The sequence below is a fragment of the Clytia hemisphaerica genome, unplaced genomic scaffold (genome assembly GCF_902728285.1).
Source record: "Clytia hemisphaerica strain Z4C2 unplaced genomic scaffold, Clytia hemisphaerica genome assembly, whole genome shotgun sequence".
In the NCBI taxonomy this organism is placed as follows: Eukaryota; Metazoa; Cnidaria; class Hydrozoa; order Leptothecata; family Clytiidae; genus Clytia; species Clytia hemisphaerica.
The window spans coordinates 546,808-564,727 of NW_027104529.1; the positions used below are offsets into that span (position 1 = coordinate 546,808).

The 17,920-nt window shown below is 35.6% G+C and overlaps 1 protein-coding gene across 1 annotated transcript; it reads left to right on the plus strand.

Annotated features, from left to right (window-relative positions):
• Nucleotides 1-2,385: 2,385 nt before the first annotated feature.
• Nucleotides 2,386-17,636, plus strand: LOC136822173 (uncharacterized). Its single transcript, XM_067078414.1, has 13 exons — nt 2,386-2,499; nt 2,762-2,986; nt 4,888-5,052; nt 5,600-5,781; nt 6,799-6,974; nt 7,526-7,700; nt 9,641-9,854; nt 11,601-11,727; nt 13,421-13,647; nt 14,528-14,639; nt 15,833-15,885; nt 16,176-16,406; nt 17,077-17,636. Exons 2-13 carry the CDS (start codon nt 2,773-2,775, stop codon nt 17,130-17,132), a joined length of 1,932 nt encoding a protein of 643 aa, XP_066934515.1. The 5' UTR covers nt 2,386-2,499; nt 2,762-2,772; the 3' UTR covers nt 17,133-17,636.
• Nucleotides 17,637-17,920: the final 284 nt, after the last annotated feature.

The window sequence follows — 17,920 nt, forward strand, 5'->3', positions numbered from 1 at the left end:
TAGGTGCAAAAAAACGACTGGGACGGATTTAGGGTGGTAAAACGGACAAAAAATGTCTGCGCGGCAATTGGCGGCTACGGTCGAAAAAATGTTATAGGATCGAACTATCAGACTGATCTTAAGCATATTATCGTCTTATAAATTATAATTTTCTAAAGAGTTTTCAAATTTATTTTCAATATTTTTTACGTATCAGAGTGTGGTTAAAATTATGCTTCTGTTAGTCCTTAAGCGAATTTCTTATTCATGATATTCACGACGTAATGTTTTCTACGGAAAGGCCGCGGTTTTAGCCAGTTGTGGCAAATTTAAACTAGACAAAAGTTAAAACATTACGTCATAAATATCATGAATATAGGAAATGTATCTGTAGAGGTCTGTGATTCAGATCAGGATAAAATGCTCTTCTCCAGTGTTATTTCAACGTCAAATTATGGATGTTGGTTGGACGTCGTTTTGACGTTTTTGTCACTTGGTAGGTTACCTATAAATTACAAAACAATGCATTGCTACAACATAACTAACTATATTCCGATGGAATTTTCTTTTCATATTCAATACCATATGTCTTAAGAAAGAAATCTAAATTTAAATATCTTGAGCAAAAAAAACGGTATGAATTTTAATATTTTTCAATATATTTTGACATTTTGATTATGCAATAGTCTGCATGACATATTTTTCACACAGCCTCTATTTCATGATTATTTAATATTTCTGGCATGTTTAGTCTGTAGTTATGGTAACACAATCAGGGAGGTACCTCAGAAAACTCTAGGGAATAGCAAATATTTGGGACTAAAATTTTGAAACTTTCTGTCAAACATCATTCAACGTTAGTTACAATTTCGTATTCTTACATTTTTGAATACACTTTTCACTTTTCGCCTGAAGGAAAAATATTTATTGAAAGTTTGTTGAAACATTGGATGAGTTGATTTCAGAAAATTTGATCGATAGTTTTTTAAAGACATTCAAAAGAAGAAAAATGGTCGGGCGAAATAGAAGATTTTGGTTAAAGATTGCAAGTTTATTTTATACTAAGTTCCAATCTCTTGATATTTTACTTTTGATGCTTTGTCCATTCATGTCTGTGTCTCTAATACAGGGTTTTTCATAGCTTATTTATCAACCTTGGAATAAATAGGTTCTATTTGAGTATTCGTGGTTTTTATTATGCAAATTGAAAAATGTTGCGATCTGATTGGTTTAAATTTTTCTTATAAAATAAAAAGGTTCTATCATAAACTTGTGTCTGCATTTTGATTGGCTTAGCGGGAGATAGAACCTTTTTGTTCCAAGCAATACTCCCAATTTTTCTTCCAGATAGAACCTTATTATTTTGAAAATTTCATCTTTTCGATTTGTTTTCATTAGTACAGTGGATGACAAATTCACCCCGTCAAACTCCTTACCAACTACTCTTGTCTCCCGAATAGACGGGGGGGGGGGGGTCTGAATAAGCAGGGGGGGGGGGTAGGAAAATTTCCTAAATTCTAATAAGAGGGGGGGGATGGAATAAGAGGGGGGGGGATGGAATAAGAGGGGGGTGATTTGAAGATAAAAATTTTTTTTAACTGGTATCAATTTCAACTAGGACCTACCTACCATGAGTATCAGAGGTTAAGTTTTCAAAGAAAATAGTAACCTCTGAAGACAAATAATAGAAATTTTATCGCGCATGTGTCAATCTAATCACTGTAGAAAAAATCAAAGATGAAGAGCAAATATTACCATATTAATGTCTAGCAGACTGTATCAGTATGCAGTTTACTATTTACGAATTCCCCAGAAACCTCCAAGTGTAGTTGAAATGAGTTTATTTCGAAAGAAATCTTTTACATGATCCCCAAATGTATAACAGTAATTACTAAACTTTTAATTATGGAAAATGTCACTTTAATTGAATCGAAATAATAGACAGACTTTATGTTATGATTCTCTATCACTGACTCTTTTTACAAAGCATTGATGACTTTTTGTAAGTTGTGTTTTCAACGACGGGAATAAAAATATCGACTATGACGCTCATCCAAGATCTTGGATGGTCGTCATGGTTACTTTTGTCTTCGCTGATTGCGCGATGAATAGAATCTCGATTCGTCGGCACAGCGTAAATATATGATTTTGAGCTGTGCTTTTCACGGTAGGACCTACCTACAATGTAAGAAAATTGAATTATTCGAATTTAATTAGCAGGGGGCCTTAATAAGAGCGGGGGGATGGGATTTTTTTCTCTTAACAATTAGCAGGGGGGCGTCTATTTGGGAGACAAGAGTACGCGTATTGATGTATACTTCCTTAGGCCAATGTATCTTTTTAATTGTCTTGAAGCGATAAAAGTCAACGTTCACCCGCCAAATTTGAAACACCAAATTTATATTCATTTAACTTTATATAATGATAGTTGAAGCAGTAAATTTTTTTTTTAATTTTATAAATTTCTTTTGCAGGGGTTGATCATTACTTGTTTATTGGTTCGCGTCAGTGCTGGGAACGGTAAGTCCTTTCAAACTCGTTCCCACTCCCTTAGTTCTGCTTCTTCACAACGCCTTGTGAAAGTATATCCAACTTTTGGATTCAAATCTCTGCTCTAATTTGAAATACACAACAATAAAAATGTTTTTTTAAATCAATCAAATCGATGTAAATATTTATTACTAATTCGCTGAATTAACTCCAGAAAATTTTATGTTTTTTGGGAACGTAAAATAATCCTACCAAAATCGATACAATTCGATTATTCTTCGTCTTTCTATAGTACGATGTATTATGCGGCCCGGAAAAATTGTTGGCGGAGGCGTCGACCGATGTTGCTATACACCCGCCACCTGTATCAAGACCTGCCGTAGTGATATATCGGAAAAGAACTTTATCGCAGTTCATTTTATACCTAATCGATGCTATTGCAAGTCATCCGTCACAATGATTGTAGCAAATACCACTGTGGGAGAAACATATTGTGTTTTTTCAACTAACAATCAAGGTACGCGGTTCTTTATTATAACATTTTTGAAGCCTTTGATGTTCTTAATCTTAAAAGAAAATGTTCTAAGCATGTTTTTATTTTCACTATTTTGCGAGTATTTTTGACCATTTTATAAGAAATCAGGTGTTTTAAAGTCCGGGAAGCCTTCAAATGTTCTTAACTTGTTCTTAACATTTTGGCCATTGAACCCTTTATGTTCTTATATAGTTTGCTCTTATAAAAAACGTGGTGTATGTTATTATTTTAAGTTTAACTGTAGGTTTAGCAAAGAGTTAGACTGCACGCATCTCCTTTGATATGTTTTGATATAGAGGATGCGTATCGTGTATAAAACCCCCGTCCGAGAGTTATTCCCGTCTTTGTTTTTTGAGTTTTAGCAACTTGAGTAGCTTGATTATAGCATAGTATAAGAAAGCCGCGGCTGGAATATGTACAGCATTGTCTTTTCAGTTAATTGCTGTTCCATCTCTGTCTCCGAGCTTTATAAGAACATCAAGATGCTCAGTTTATTATTGGTAGATAGTTTTTGAAATTTTTCTCTTATTTTCCTTCACAAAAAATTTTTTTGTTGCTAGATATCTTCGAGTCTGTACCCAATAGAACACTTGAACTAATTTTGGACATATTTTAGGGGTATTTGTGGAAACAATAGTTTTTCGCCAAAATTGAAATTATAAGAACTATATTCAAGATGACAACTTTCCTGTCAGTTTTAAATGATAAATTTTGAAGGTGCTGGCTTGAAATTTTCACAGTATTATCTTGACGTACTTTTTCATTGATTTCTAAAAAGATTTCACTGAAATATTATGAAGGCATTTCGAGGCACCTCATTAATTTTTGAGTTCTTTCAGCCCAGCCATTTTGTGCTTGTTTAAATTTCTTAGTGTTGATCTTTCCTTTACAATGATTTGATAATGCAATTGTATTATCAAGGGTATATCATTAATGTCTAAAACACACTGAGAATTAAGTATTAACGACAAACCAATGAAATTTACCGTTAAAGATGCAACATTACTGATCTCTTGATAAAAAATAGTCATCAAATACGACAGAGATAGAACAACAGAAGTTCAGATGTTATCATTCCAGCCACGGATTTCTTATACTATGATTATAGTAAGAGATATCTTCAAGTTTCATTAAATTTGAATTTTTAAATTTTGAATAGTTGGAAGTTAATACAATTATTGGATTACTAAATCTTTTTAAGAAAATTGAAACAGGTTACCCCAAATTTTGGGGTAACTCTGGGACGGGGATTATATAAACGATGAGCATCCACTGTATCAAAATATATCAAAGGGGTCTAGCCTCAATTAAGAACAATAGAATGCTAAGCATAATGCGAGCCTGATATACATGTTTTTTCTTATATAAGCATAACCTTCATAAGTATATGCAGGCTCAGTCTTTGGTACCTAAACAATGGCTCTATTGTTTGAATACAATAGAATGCTAAGTATAATGCGAGCATGATATAGGGGAGACACTTACTAGTGGGGGCGTACGTACGGAGTTTGCGATTTCCGAAATACCGAAGTAGTTTTGCCAAAATTTCCGAAATTCCGTAAAAAAATACTTGCAATTCCGATATCGATTTTTTTGGGTATTTTTCCTCGTTTTGACTAATTTTTCATCAAATTTGATTTTTCATGTATGAGTTCCGAAAAAGGGGGATAGAAACTTTATAATACCGAAATTTCGAAGCAAAATTTCATGAATTTCCAATACCGAAACAATTTCAGAATTCCGAAACACCGAAGGAATTTTGCCCGATTTCCAAAATCCCGAAGAAAAAAGATTTCCACAATTCCGAAATACCGTAAGTCCCCCTTACTACTGAAGCAACATATAAAAGTTTTCAGTGATTTGTTTTTCATTTCTTGTTTTAGTTTTCTCTGTAACACCCGTTAAAGCCGTTCCCGGTCAAAAGAATGTGCAAGAAGGGAGTGAGAAAGACATTACATTCCACGTGTCACTTTTCCACCTGCACATAGATAGCGATAAGAGGATAAGAAATACGCTTTCTTCAGATAAAGATCAAAATGGCAGAAAAGGTAATCCATGCATGCTTGTACCCAGTACTTTAGGCTTTCTTTTATGATTCTGATACACGTTGAAGTCTTCGGTGTTCTTAAGTTAACTTAATTTTAGTGAAAATTCTCGACAAAGAAATTTTTTGGTCAAATCTTCCATAATTTGATCACTCTTTTCAAATTATTTATTTTTTGTTATGGGAACTATATACCACGCATGTCGTCACTTGAAGTACTTTTTCAGGAAAGTGACATCAAAAATCTTGATTAAAAACGATTTTGGAAGACTTCCAATTGGATAAAGTTGAATTAACTCGAGAAAATCTAGGTCAAAGATGTCAGAACGTAGCGAGTACCTCACCAAAAACTGGGAATTTTCATCCCCGTTTTGATTAGCCTATACTAGACGTCACCCGGTTTTTTTAACTTCCCACCCAGTATAGGCTAGTCAAAACTGGACTTTTTTGTGATATTTGACGCGTCAAAAAGAGTTCAGAATTGACGTCTTTCTTGTTTGATAGGTTAACCTTTTACGGTGGCAAAAAATCTATTTTCTTGTTTGCAATAGGACATTCGCTGCACACAGAATTCACATTTGCCGACATCTCTGGGAGAAATAAAGACAGTCCTCAAAGAAATTATGATAAAGATGCAGTCGCAGGATACCTCTACCAATTTGTTGGATTTCCAGATACCGCTTTCCCTTTACCATTCAATGGTGCCATCCTGAAAGCAGAATCAGAAATTAATGTAAGGATATAGTTTTTCCAACTTTTTTTTGAAAAGAACCAGTTAATTTTGGCTTTGAGGTTCACCTCTTTTATATTTTCGTGATTTTCAGGCTTGAATATTCTTAAAATATTCTTAAAATTCTACGCAGCTAATAGACTGGGAGCATTTGACTGCTTTTACGTCACTTCCAACCAATGAGCTATTGGGTGGAACGGAAGACATTGCAGTGGTGCATATCATGAATAGCGCTCTCTCTAACTTAGGTTGGAAGGGTAGAATTTTAACTTTGAGTTTTAATATAAAACTTAGGACCTTAGGATCTGAGGATCCAAAAGTTCAAAAATGGTCCAATAAGGCTCATAAAATAGGCTGGAAGTCTATTATAAAAAAAAATTTAAGCGGACCCTTGGCTATGAAACTGAAAAAGCCTGATGGTGAAACGATCGTTCTAACTTTTACGATAGTAGTGAATTCATAAATAAAACCGGGTGTAAAAAACGTCCAATGCGGCTGAAACAAAAACGAGTTTTAAGACAGTTCTTCTGCTCGAATCTTTAACCAGTTCTTCTGCTCGAATCTTTAACCAGTTCTTCTCCCGATTTTTGCAATTTTCCAAGAAAATGTGGAATTTTTCCTCCAAAATTGACCAATTTTGTGCCAATTTTACCAAAATATTGGCCTTTTATCACAATTTCCTACCCTTACAGTGCATTTCAGTGCAGTTTTGTAATTTCCTACCCTTACAGTGCACTAGCTGAACTATGAAAAACCTACCCTTAAGGGCCGAACGTCTGGTAGGTCATTTGCCTTGAGTGCCCCCCCCCTGGGGTTCTTCTACTCGAATCTTTAACCAGTTCTTCTGCTTGAATCTTTAACCATTTTTTGTGCTCGAATCTTCAACCAGTTCTTCTGCTCGAATCTTTAACCAGTTCTTCTGCTTGGGTTATTGACACTTCTGCATCTACCTTCTTTGATTTTAGATTTCAAACTAAATTTTTCTCCATTTTTTCTCTATTTTTTCAACTTTTTTCACAGTGGAATGGCTTCAATACAAGTCTAACGGAACAAGAAAGTTGGTTGACGTACCACGTCTCTCCAACGTACACCGGTGTTCATACTTTGGTCCGCATACGGTACAATACCATAAGACGCGGAACTCAAGCAGTACTTGTGGTGTTTTGGGACGCAATCGAGTTCAGCTGTCACATAGGGTATGTTGATCAAAATCTCCGTTTAAAATCTCCATAAATCACTTTCAGATTTACAATAGAGAGCAAGTACGTCGGAAACATGCAAAAGAGTGCAACGCTCGTTAAAAGACAATGAAATTACAATTAGAAATCTCTTCCTCTGATAAGTTCGACATGGTCTAAAACCGCCTGTGTAAATCGAACATTATGGAGAATTCGATTTATAGAAACAAAAAACAGCTTCCCTTTAAGAAACCTGAAAGACCGTTCGAGTAGGCATATTCTGCTATTTTCAAAAATTTGCGGTAGCTACGATCCAGCTTTTGCATTAACCATTCTCACAACAATGAAACATCAACCTTAGATCAGCAATACTGTGAAAAAAATTCTAAAGAATATTGTTTTCATTAAAAGATATTATAAACAAAGTGTTCAACTGATTGACCCCTATAATGCGTGTTTTTGAAGTTTTCAAGCAGAGACAAACTTTGTTATGGCTAAAACTAAAAACACTGCACACCTTTTTGAAACCGACTTTAGAATTCAAAGACAAACATACATTTGATTTTTAGGATGTCTACGTGGAGCATGGCCTTCAGAATGAAAGCCGCCTCTTGGAAACAAACAGCGAAAGATGTCAATATTCGTTTTTATATCGCCAAACTCAATTTTAAAGCATTTTCCTATCTCGTTACTTTTAAGTATACGTCATCACAACAATTGGACAATGGTGATTGGCTGTTCAAGGTATTGTTTAACAAAAAAAAACTTAAGATTAAAAATCTTTACTCTTTCTTGGCTGAAAACAGCAAAAAGTGGCTTATTTTCCAATTTTTGTTAATCCCCGAGTAACTAAAAAAGCCAATGACGACTGTTGAGAGGATATAGATATGAGCCCTCCCAATGCATTCGCGATGGGTCCTAGCCACGAAGGAGTAGGAATCACGGCGCTGACAGACACTGCGACTTGACAGACGCAAGCTGCCAAGCCATAGCGTATACCATGACACTCGAACGACACTGGGAGAGCGATGCTCACGCGAGGCCGAACCTTATGAGTGTCACGGCACGTCACAATGCCTGTCTAATCTACCCACACTCTTGTATCAGAGTAATGGTACCCAATGGGTTGACCCGGGCGAAAGTATATTCACTTGCCAAATGAATCGTAGAGACACGGTGAGTATCGAACTCGGGCCTCCCAGACGGAAGTCGAGGATGATAGACACTATACCACTACGTTGAGAGGAATTATGCTTTCCGTATGTAATACTTACGATGGCCCAGAAGGCTCTTCCAGTTCTTATAAAATTTGTGAACAAGAACTGTCTAAGGTCAATGGCCCAGAAGGCTCAAGTGACACTGCACTTCTGACTTTCTGTCACTGCGGGAAATTTCCAAGCGAGCGGCCCGCGCAATGAAATTTTTTTTTGGTCTTTAAAATGAATGTCGAGTTGCGCAAAACGAGTTAATATTTCCGAGTTGTTCATATCAAGAGTTACAGATTGTTAAAATTTCCGAGTTAAGTGCTAGTCAGCAAAATTTCCCCTCGGTGGCAAAAATCTGGGAATTTTCGGGCTTAAATCGGGGAAAAAAAGTGACCAAATATCAACTTTGTGAAAACTAGAAGTGCGTGTTTTTGAGCCTTCTGCTGGGAACGCCAAAATAACTCGAGTCGAGAATCTACAAGAAGGAAAATAACTCGAAAATTTAAAAGAACGAAAATAAACCGAGTTAAAAAACGAGAAATAACTCGAAAATTCAAAGGGAGGAAAAATACTCGAGTTAAAATACCAGAAATAACTCGAAATTTTAAAGTCAAGGAAAAAAACCGAGTTACGAAATTGAGAATGACTTCATAGAAGGTACAAAATGACGTCAATATTTATTTCCGGAAGAAACGTCATAACTCGTTTTTTTTCGTAACTTGGACTTTAACTCGAGAAAAATAACTCGGGATTTCCGAGCCTCTTCGGCGAGCCTCATCAACTCATTTATTAAAACCCGGTATCTACTTTGCTGACCAGAACGGCTATCTTTTGAGAGGGGCTTTTGCGTCTCTAAAATATTTTTAGCCCATTTTTAGAAGTGCGCAGTGTCGTCACAAAAAAAAGTCGGAAGTGCGCAGTGTCTCGTGAGCCTTCTGGGCCATGACCCTAGACAGTTCTAGTTCACAAATTTTATAAGAACTGGAAGTGCGTGGTGAGCCTTAGGGGCCATCGTAAATACTTTTTGGCGTTCACCTTTTTTGAGCTTCGAACATCTCTCAAGAAGTGCCAAAATGCCAATTTTAGAAATCCGACACCACATAGTTTGCCCCACATAAGATAGGCCATTTCACAGTCGAAATGAACCAGGACTGGTTGCGCTCTAGTAACGACGCTCGAGTAACGACTTCGCTTCGCGACTGTAGACTAGCGAACTAGAGGACGGGAACATAAAGGCGGTGGGCGTTTGCTAAAATCGGAGCTGTGTGCGTGGGAGAACGAGCAAAAGCTGGTTAGAGGCTGCTGACTTTCAGCCCTTGCCGCCGACAAAAATTTCTTCTTATGCTTACCTAACTCCTACGCTCACTTTTCCCGCGTATTACCGTTCCAGCCCGGCTGGCGTGCCAGTCTATGCGACTGGGAAGTTGCCAATGACACTTCTCTTTTTACCCAATCTGTTTTACGTTATCTTTTTCACAGAAACCTTACGTAGAACCGAACAACCATCTACCACCCTTCGGTTTCCAACTACATGTGCAAAACAAACACATCCCTGGTATTGCACAGAACGCCGATGAATACATTGGGCGGTACTACGTTGATGTCTCTTACTGCACTAATAACGATTGTTCACAACGAATGATGCTTCATTTGAACAAAACCAAGAAACAATTCACTCTGCAAACATTACTTGGTAAATTTCACTCGCACGTCTTTTTTATAAGAACAATTGTTTATAAGAACACGAAGCGCAATTCTATCATACGCCTAGTAAGAACAAATTAAGATCGGTAAGTGGATTAGAAATAAAGTCTTGAAATATCTTAACTTGTTCTTAATATTTTGGCAATTGAAGCCTTATAACGTAGTATAAGAAAGCCGCGGCTGGAATGATAATATCTGAATTTCTGTTGTTCTATCTCTGTCGTATTTGATGACTATTTGTTGATCAAGAAATCAGTAATGTAGCATCTTTAATGGTAAACTTTATTGCTTTGTCGTTAATACTTACTTGTCGGTGCGTTTTAAACATTAATGATATGCCCTTGATAATACACTTGCATTATAAAATCATTGTAAAGGAAAGATCAACAATAAGAAGTTTAAACAAGCACAAAATGGCTGGGCTGAAAGAACTCAAAAATTAATAAAGTGCCTCGAATGCCTTCACAATATTTCAGTGAAATATTTTTAGAAATCAATGAAAAAGTACATCAAGATACTACTGTGAAAATTTCAAGCCAGCACCTTCAAAACTGACAGGAAAGTTGTCATCTTGAATATCGTTCTTATAATTTCAATTTTGGCAAAAAACCATCGCTTCCACAAAATACCCCTAAAATATGTCCAAAATTAGCTCAAGTGTTCTATTGGGTACAGATTCAAAGATATTTAGCAATAAAAAAGCTTTTTGTAAAGGAGAATAAGGGAAAAATTTCAAAAACTATCTACCAATAATAAACTGAGCATCTTGATGTTCTTATAAAGCTCGGAGACAGAGATGGAACAGCAATGAACTCAAAAGACAATGCGGTACATATTCCAGCCGCGGCTTTCTTATACTATGCCTATACTCTTATATAGCTTGTTTAAAAAGGTAAAGTCTATTCACGATAAGTGTGCACTCTTTTTTCTTTTACCTATAACTTTTGAATGAATTCTTCAATCTTTATAAATTTGGTATCATTGGAAAGATATTAGTGAGTGGAACAATTTGAACTAAAAAAATCTTTAAAAAAACTTTAAAAATGAAGATGAAAATGAAGAAGAAAAAAATGAAGATCTTGTAGAAAAGTGCTATAACTATCATTTTCACTGAGGTGAATCCTTGAGCATCGAACGTCATCACTGTGAAAAAAATTCTCAAAAATAATCATTCAGTCAAAAGATAGACACAAAGTTATAAGCTGATTGACGTCTAAAAACGCTGTTTTCTGCAGTTTTTTGCTGTTTTTTGGGGTCAATCACTTATTAACTTTGTATCATAACTTTATATTTAATAAATATTTTAATGAAATTTCTTCACAGTGATGATCTCCTAAGATCAAAGAATCTCCCCAGTGAAAATGAAAGTTATAGCACTTTTCTACAAGATCTTCCTTTTTTTCTTCTTCATTTTAATCTTCACTTTTAGAATTTTTTAAAGATTTTTTTATTTCAAATTGTTTCACTCGCTAATATCTTTCCAATGATACCAAATTTATAAAGATTGAAGAATTCCTTCAAAAGTTATAGGTAAATGAAAAAAGAGTGCACACTTATCGTGAATAGACTTTAGATTTGGTATTTCTTGTAAAGCGTGTTGAACCAATGTTGGCAATAACACAAAAAAATATCCAGAAGTTCCAAATTAGTCACCCCTACACATTCGAAGAATTATACCCTCCCTATCCAAAAACTCGAAGAAATCACTTTTTTGTTTTTCATTCAATTTTTACAGAGCCATTTCAAGTGTTCCGTATCGAGCATACAGCAGAAAAGAAATGTTGGTGGTATGATAACTCAACAACAGGCGACATCAAACTCTCATACAAATGTGACCAGCAATTCTACCTTAATGAGCGATAGTAAGATTTAACAAATTTCTTAACATAACTCTCACCCCTGTATCACAGAAATTATGTTGAATTGGGCCATCCCATTAAATTTCCATACAGGGGAGTGGACGAACCTTTTGAAGTCAAAAAATATTTTCTTGGGAATGTGTTGATACAAAAAAATGGAAAAATTTGCAAAAAAGCCCTTGGGAAAATTCTTTTCATACCTTAAAGTGAGGGTGAACAAACTAAAATCAGTCTTTTAGCCTAACTAAGCTATCATTTACCCCTGGAAATTTTGAAATAATTGTTTACCTCCTAGAAACACATAAAAAACACTCTTCTAGACCCCCTGGAATTTTTTCTCAGATTACCCTCTCTGAAAATCTTTGTCCACCCCCTGTATGGATATTGAATGGATGGCCTATTCTTGTTTCCATTTTGAAAATCAATTGATACTTGTATTTTAAATGTTCATAAAAAATTACAAACTCTAGAAGGTAACCCAATAACAGCTGGTCATAATTTTCTTACGGGCACGGTAAACCTCTGAAGGCCCTTGAAAATTAACCATCTGATGAAAATAGTCCTCCTGCGGAAAATTCTATAACAAAAATCTTGTTGTGCGCCGGAAAATCAAAAACTAAATTTTCCTGATACACAATAATAATAAACACAATCACGTAACTTTATTGTCATTTCCAGACCTTTTAAACCAGCGCGGACCTTACAATTTTGAGATAGCATATTCGTCAGATCATGAAGGTAATAAAGATATAGATGGAGAGAAAACGTCTCGGTAATGACCTAAAGGATCGCTGAAATCTGTTATAAATCTATTCAAAGCGGCTTTTCTTTGATGTACCATCATTGGAAGCAAAAAACATCAATTTATAACTTTATAAGAACAGAAAGAGACTGTTTGGATGATTTTGAAACACTTAATTTTGCCGAAAATCCTTGTTAAAATGCGATTCGAAATAGTTTCAACTGATGTAAGATTAAAAGAGTATATTAATTTCATAAGGACACATTTTTGGGCTGGCATTTTGTTAACATTGAGAGTTACATCACATCATCATTGAAAGTTTCTTATCTTAAAATCTTCACGTCTAAGTGGGCAGCGGTTTTCATACTCTGACAAAATGATCGATACAAGGCTCCTAATCGTAACACGTAATTCTTTTTTAAATCTATCGATGGCTTTATGGGCAGCTTCCCCTAGAAGTTTGGAGTATTGTGAAGTTTTTTTCAATTTTTCATGACAAGACTATGTAATGTCTTTTCATTCATCTTAAATATTCCCACGAGTATACCCAAAATTAATCATCTTATTCCCAAAGCAACCAAACAGCTGTTTGCTTCCGATGATAAATCAGAATAGAACAAAAGGCATTGACTCTCCATCTATCTTTATTACCTCCATGGTCAGATTGTTATGTTTTCACACATCCCTTTAGAGCTTCAGCGTGGTGGGCAGAAAACATTCACAATCTGATCTCAGGTTATTTGAAGGTAGCTCGTTAAAGTCGTAAAAAACTTCTTTCATTTGATGTTTTTCATTACAAACCCACTTGGCAAACAACGTTATTTCAACGTTCATCTAACGTTATATGGACGTTATGAACATTAGATAAACGTTGAAACAACGTTGTTTGCCAGCTGGGAAGAGTTATGGTGAACTGAACACTACCTGTTCTCAAAATATTGTCCACTTTTTCAGCAAACTTTTCAGTTTTCCCAATCACCAAAGTTATGATGTCAATATTGCCAGCCAAAAGATTGTTCCAATGAGTCAATACGAGCATCACACTTTTATGTATTTGATACGTGGCTCCTGGAGAATGGTTTCTAACAATAACCAAAACTATTTCTTGGAAAATACCGATGGCTCACTTAGAATCACAGGCAATATCAACTACGCAAACAATGTCATTCGTGTTTTACCAGGTATCCTTTTATACCTTATGGCAGTAATAATCTCAATTTTACAGCTAATTTCACTGTGCGCCAAGGTTTGAAATCTACCAAACCCAGCCTCACTTTCATTTCGAATTTCCCGTGTTTATGTATTGCGCAATCTATATCGGAAAAAATAAGGTGCTAATTACTCTGTCTGCTTTTCTTTGTGTATGAAGGAAGCACCCAACGAACAGTACCCCTGTCATACCATTAAGTAGACTAGCACGTGCCAATTATTGGTCCCATATTCCGATGGCGAAATGGCGGCCGCCCCTGCTTAAATAGTAAATTTTCAACTTGTTGTTAGAAATATTTGATTTTTAATTTGAATATCTCTATTATTGAAGATGTTATCGTCCGTTTCAGTGATAGCAAAGGTTGCGGTATACAATATCTCTACAGAATAAATCGGTGGTAGAGTTTTGAAGAAACGACCGTCAAACTCTAATGTCTGTAAACTCTTTTCGGCAAAAAACCCATTTGCTAATTTTCTTCGGCTTTAGGCTTATTTATTAGATAATGATTTGTCTTTTGTATAAGATTCCCATATCCACACTAACATACATAATTTTCCGGAATCTTTCCGTTATTTTTCCTGGGATAACCAGCATGAGATTTGAAAGGGTTTGATTCTAAAGGTACGGAAAATCTTGAGTTTAGTCACGGAACTGCCTAACTTTCCGAAAGTTATTTTTCAACTACCCAAAGTTCTGGTCTTTTTTTGCTAGAAAAGTGGCAAAGGAATCTTATTGCGGGAATGGGAATCTTATACAAAACGACGGTGTAGCACAGTCTACTCTATAATTCGAACAAGCTAGATTCCCCGCTCAACTTCGAACTATCGAAAGTCGATGTCTTTATTCATTAGGTATGGAAGACTTTGAAGAGAACCGAAGAAAAGGTTTATTGAAGATACAGAGCAATTTATTTACAGAAGAATTGTTTATTCTCTGTTCGGACAATGTCCGAAATCTTTACAAGTAAGCTCAACTTTTTTTTGATTTCTTCCCAGGGGTGCACTAAGTAATTAAATAAGTCTGCGACCGCAGTCGGAGGCGACCCGAAGACTCCTCTTTCGATAGCTATCTACCCGAGGATATGGGAGGCCGCTCAACTTACCCTTGATCCTTTTCTTAATTGCTGAACATCAAGTTGCGAGGCATCAAATATCGTCTTTCATAAAGTACAGAGTCTTTAGTATGACTCATCTGAGAATTGAACCTACGATCTTAAACACTGTAGCCGAATGCTCTACCACTGCACTACGATCAGACTAAGTGTTACTGTTGTCCAGTCCTTAGATTAGGCAACAGTAAGGGAGTCAAGTGGTTGGGTTTTCATACGCGTGTATTCTGTGAATAACGGCTATAAAGCAAATATAGAACACAAGTTTAAACAAACTATATACAAAGGTCTAGGTTAAAGTACAAGAAAGTCGAGTATAAGATATACTTACTAAAGTCTGTCCAGATATAATTGGCAGTGGAAACAAGAATGCCTGTAACTTTTGATAGTCAAATATAATTATGGAAATTTTTTTTGCTTGTTTTAGAAAATCAAAAGCGCTATATTTGAATGTATTTTTGGTTGAAAAACTCGCGATTTTTAGCGGTTTAATTTGCGATTGTAAAAATTGAGCTTTTTTTCTACTTATGCTATAACGTTCATTTTTACACCAGTGGTAGTTCAACCTTAGGTTAAGAAGTTTGTTAAATTTCAAGGCAAACAGAAAAGTCCTTCGGAAGATATGGGACCAAAAATACCCCTTGGTAGCACTTTTCTGTGAAATATCAAATCTCCAACTTATTACTAAAAACGGGGGTTCTGTTATCTTTTTTGAATAGTGCAATTAAAAGTTGGAAAATGTTAAGTGTTGGTGCATTGGTATTATTGGTATCATTGAAATAACAAGGAAATACATATCAAATTATCATTACGACCACCTTCGTATAAATAAAACTTTGTTAACTCAGAGATTCCGGGCGTTACTTTCAACCAGTCACTGCTCTTACCAGTTTAATAGTTTCACTTAATGGTATAGGGCGCAAATAAGGACAAAAATACTAGGGGCGCCAATTTCATAGTTTGCACCACCAAGAAAATTAAGCCAGGCCGCTACTGATGGGTAAAAGAAAAGTTTTCAATTTTTTTTTCTTTTACCGTTTTTCTTCAGGCCAATCACCACCAGTTGTTTCTATTCCTTTGATTTCACTCAATCATGGAAAGGTAAGATACTCGACACTGTAAGTTGGTCTAACGTCGACATTCCTCTTCTAATACCGACACCCTTTTAAATTAAAAGAGGGATGTCGACATTAGATCAACTTACGGTACACCGTTTTCAACAGAACCTGTCTCAATACAATGTTCATCTGCGATTAAGAAATAAGAATATACTGACGGTAAAAAACCATAATAAATCTATTTGAAAATCAAGAAATTTCATACCAATGATTGTTCAATTCGTCAAGATTTCTAGCCCTTATCTTTCCCAACACCTACAAATTTTTTTTCAGCATTGGACAGTCAAATCACAGGTGTTCTTTTTTACGACAAAGATACCGATTATATTTACGGGAGATGTCATCGAGGAAATGTTTTCTTTAAAAAGGATCTTCGCTCTCTATCAACACCTCATAAGGAATTCATAGCACAGTCAGAATTTATCACAGCAAAGCAACTACCAAATATTGAAAAGATGAAAAGATTCAACTTCCAGGAATTCCCAACCATTGATAACTTTGAATGTAAGTGTCCTTAAAGGCTTACCATTTGAATACAAAGAAACTGCTAAATTCAATCCGTCGTAAAAAATAACGGCGTGTATTTAAGGCTTCACTTTTTCTTGCCTGGGAAAAGTTAAAGGTTCGCTTTTATTTAGTCTTCTTCGGGCTTTTATTTCATTGGAAAAAACGCGCACTTTTAGTCTATTTCAAAGGATTGGTGTATCTGTTACATGGTATTTGTTTTCCGTTATCATTCAATAGGGAATTCAAGAACTCGCTATTATCTTTGTAAAAGTTCTACCTGTATTTTAATTTGCAAGAGATTGCTTAACCATAAGACGATTATTGCTTGGACGGAGAAAAAATTATGTACTAAAAACACGAATGCTATTAAATAGATAAGAAGACAAGAACCTGAAAAGCACGTTCTTAAAAATTTCATATTCATTTACTTATAAGACTTGATATCTCTAGAACTATAAAACCTTCTTAAATTTTTAAGCATAGAGAGCTGAGTAGCTATGCTTTTAGCTATATTAGAAATTAAAGTTTTAACTTCGTCACTTTTTTCATCGAATTACTTTTACTTTTTAGTATACTTTATTGCGGAACACACTGTACCGGATGATTTCAACCCTGTTTGATTTCAATTCTCTTCTCTACCTCTTCATCTTCATTTTCCTTTTCACAGTTTCGAACAACGTCGTCAATAACACGGCCAGCCTTTTTGCTTTCCTATGGAAATGAAACAGAAGAAGATTTCCAGAATGTGAAAAAACGTTGTCTAGCAAAGCAAGAGGAGGGACATGTACTCGGGCTACCATTGGTCAATGGCGAATGAAGATGTCCAGTCTGTTTGATACGAAGTTGAATTTTTTTATGTACCCAGCATACAATCTCGTACCCAGAACCCCTTGCACCACTTTTTGATTTTAATGGACGTAACACAATCGTGAGCGTTATTAGAATCATAGAAAAAGTTTTCTAAGGGACTAGGTTCGAGCTCGGCCATCTTCTTCATGGTAGATGTCAAACTCAGTGTCGGATATTAAGTGGGTTCGCATTGAAATTGGAAAGATTGCATAAAGGAAGACGAGATAAGACGAGATGCTCTCCAGTTCAACTTATCAAAGAACAAGAAAACAAGATAGGATAGATTTTGGTAAAATCAGAAAAGCAGGACCGGCGAAAACGGGGAGACTGGGGATAATTCAGCCTCCCAACTTTTGAGCAAATTAAGCCTTTTTTAGTCCAGGGAAAGTGTGCTAAAAATGAATACAATTGTGCATTTTTGACTAGAAAGCATAAAATTTGGTACAGTGGTACCTTAGGGGGTAAGAAACATTTAAAGCCTCTGACCCACTTCCGAAACACCTGTTTGTGTATTTTACAGACCAGAATGCCTCCCACCCAAGAAAAAAAGTTTTGTTCAGAAAACATGTCATATGATATATCGTTGGAAAGGTTTTTTCACACTGATTCTAAAAAACATCACAACATATATCTGAAAATGGACTGGGTCCGAGTTATGGGCC

Excerpts from the sequence above, each read along its gene's own strand:
- LOC136822173 (XM_067078414.1), top strand. The coding sequence starts at position 2,773 with ATGCGGCCCGGAAAAATTGTTGGCGGAGGCGTCGACCGATGTTGCTAT. Across the intron at positions 6,975-7,525 it reads GAGTTCAGCTGTCACATAGG|GATGTCTACGTGGAGCATGG; the intron begins GTATGTTGATCA and ends TTTGATTTTTAG. Across the intron at positions 9,855-11,600 it reads CACTCTGCAAACATTACTTG|AGCCATTTCAAGTGTTCCGT; the intron begins GTAAATTTCACT and ends CAATTTTTACAG.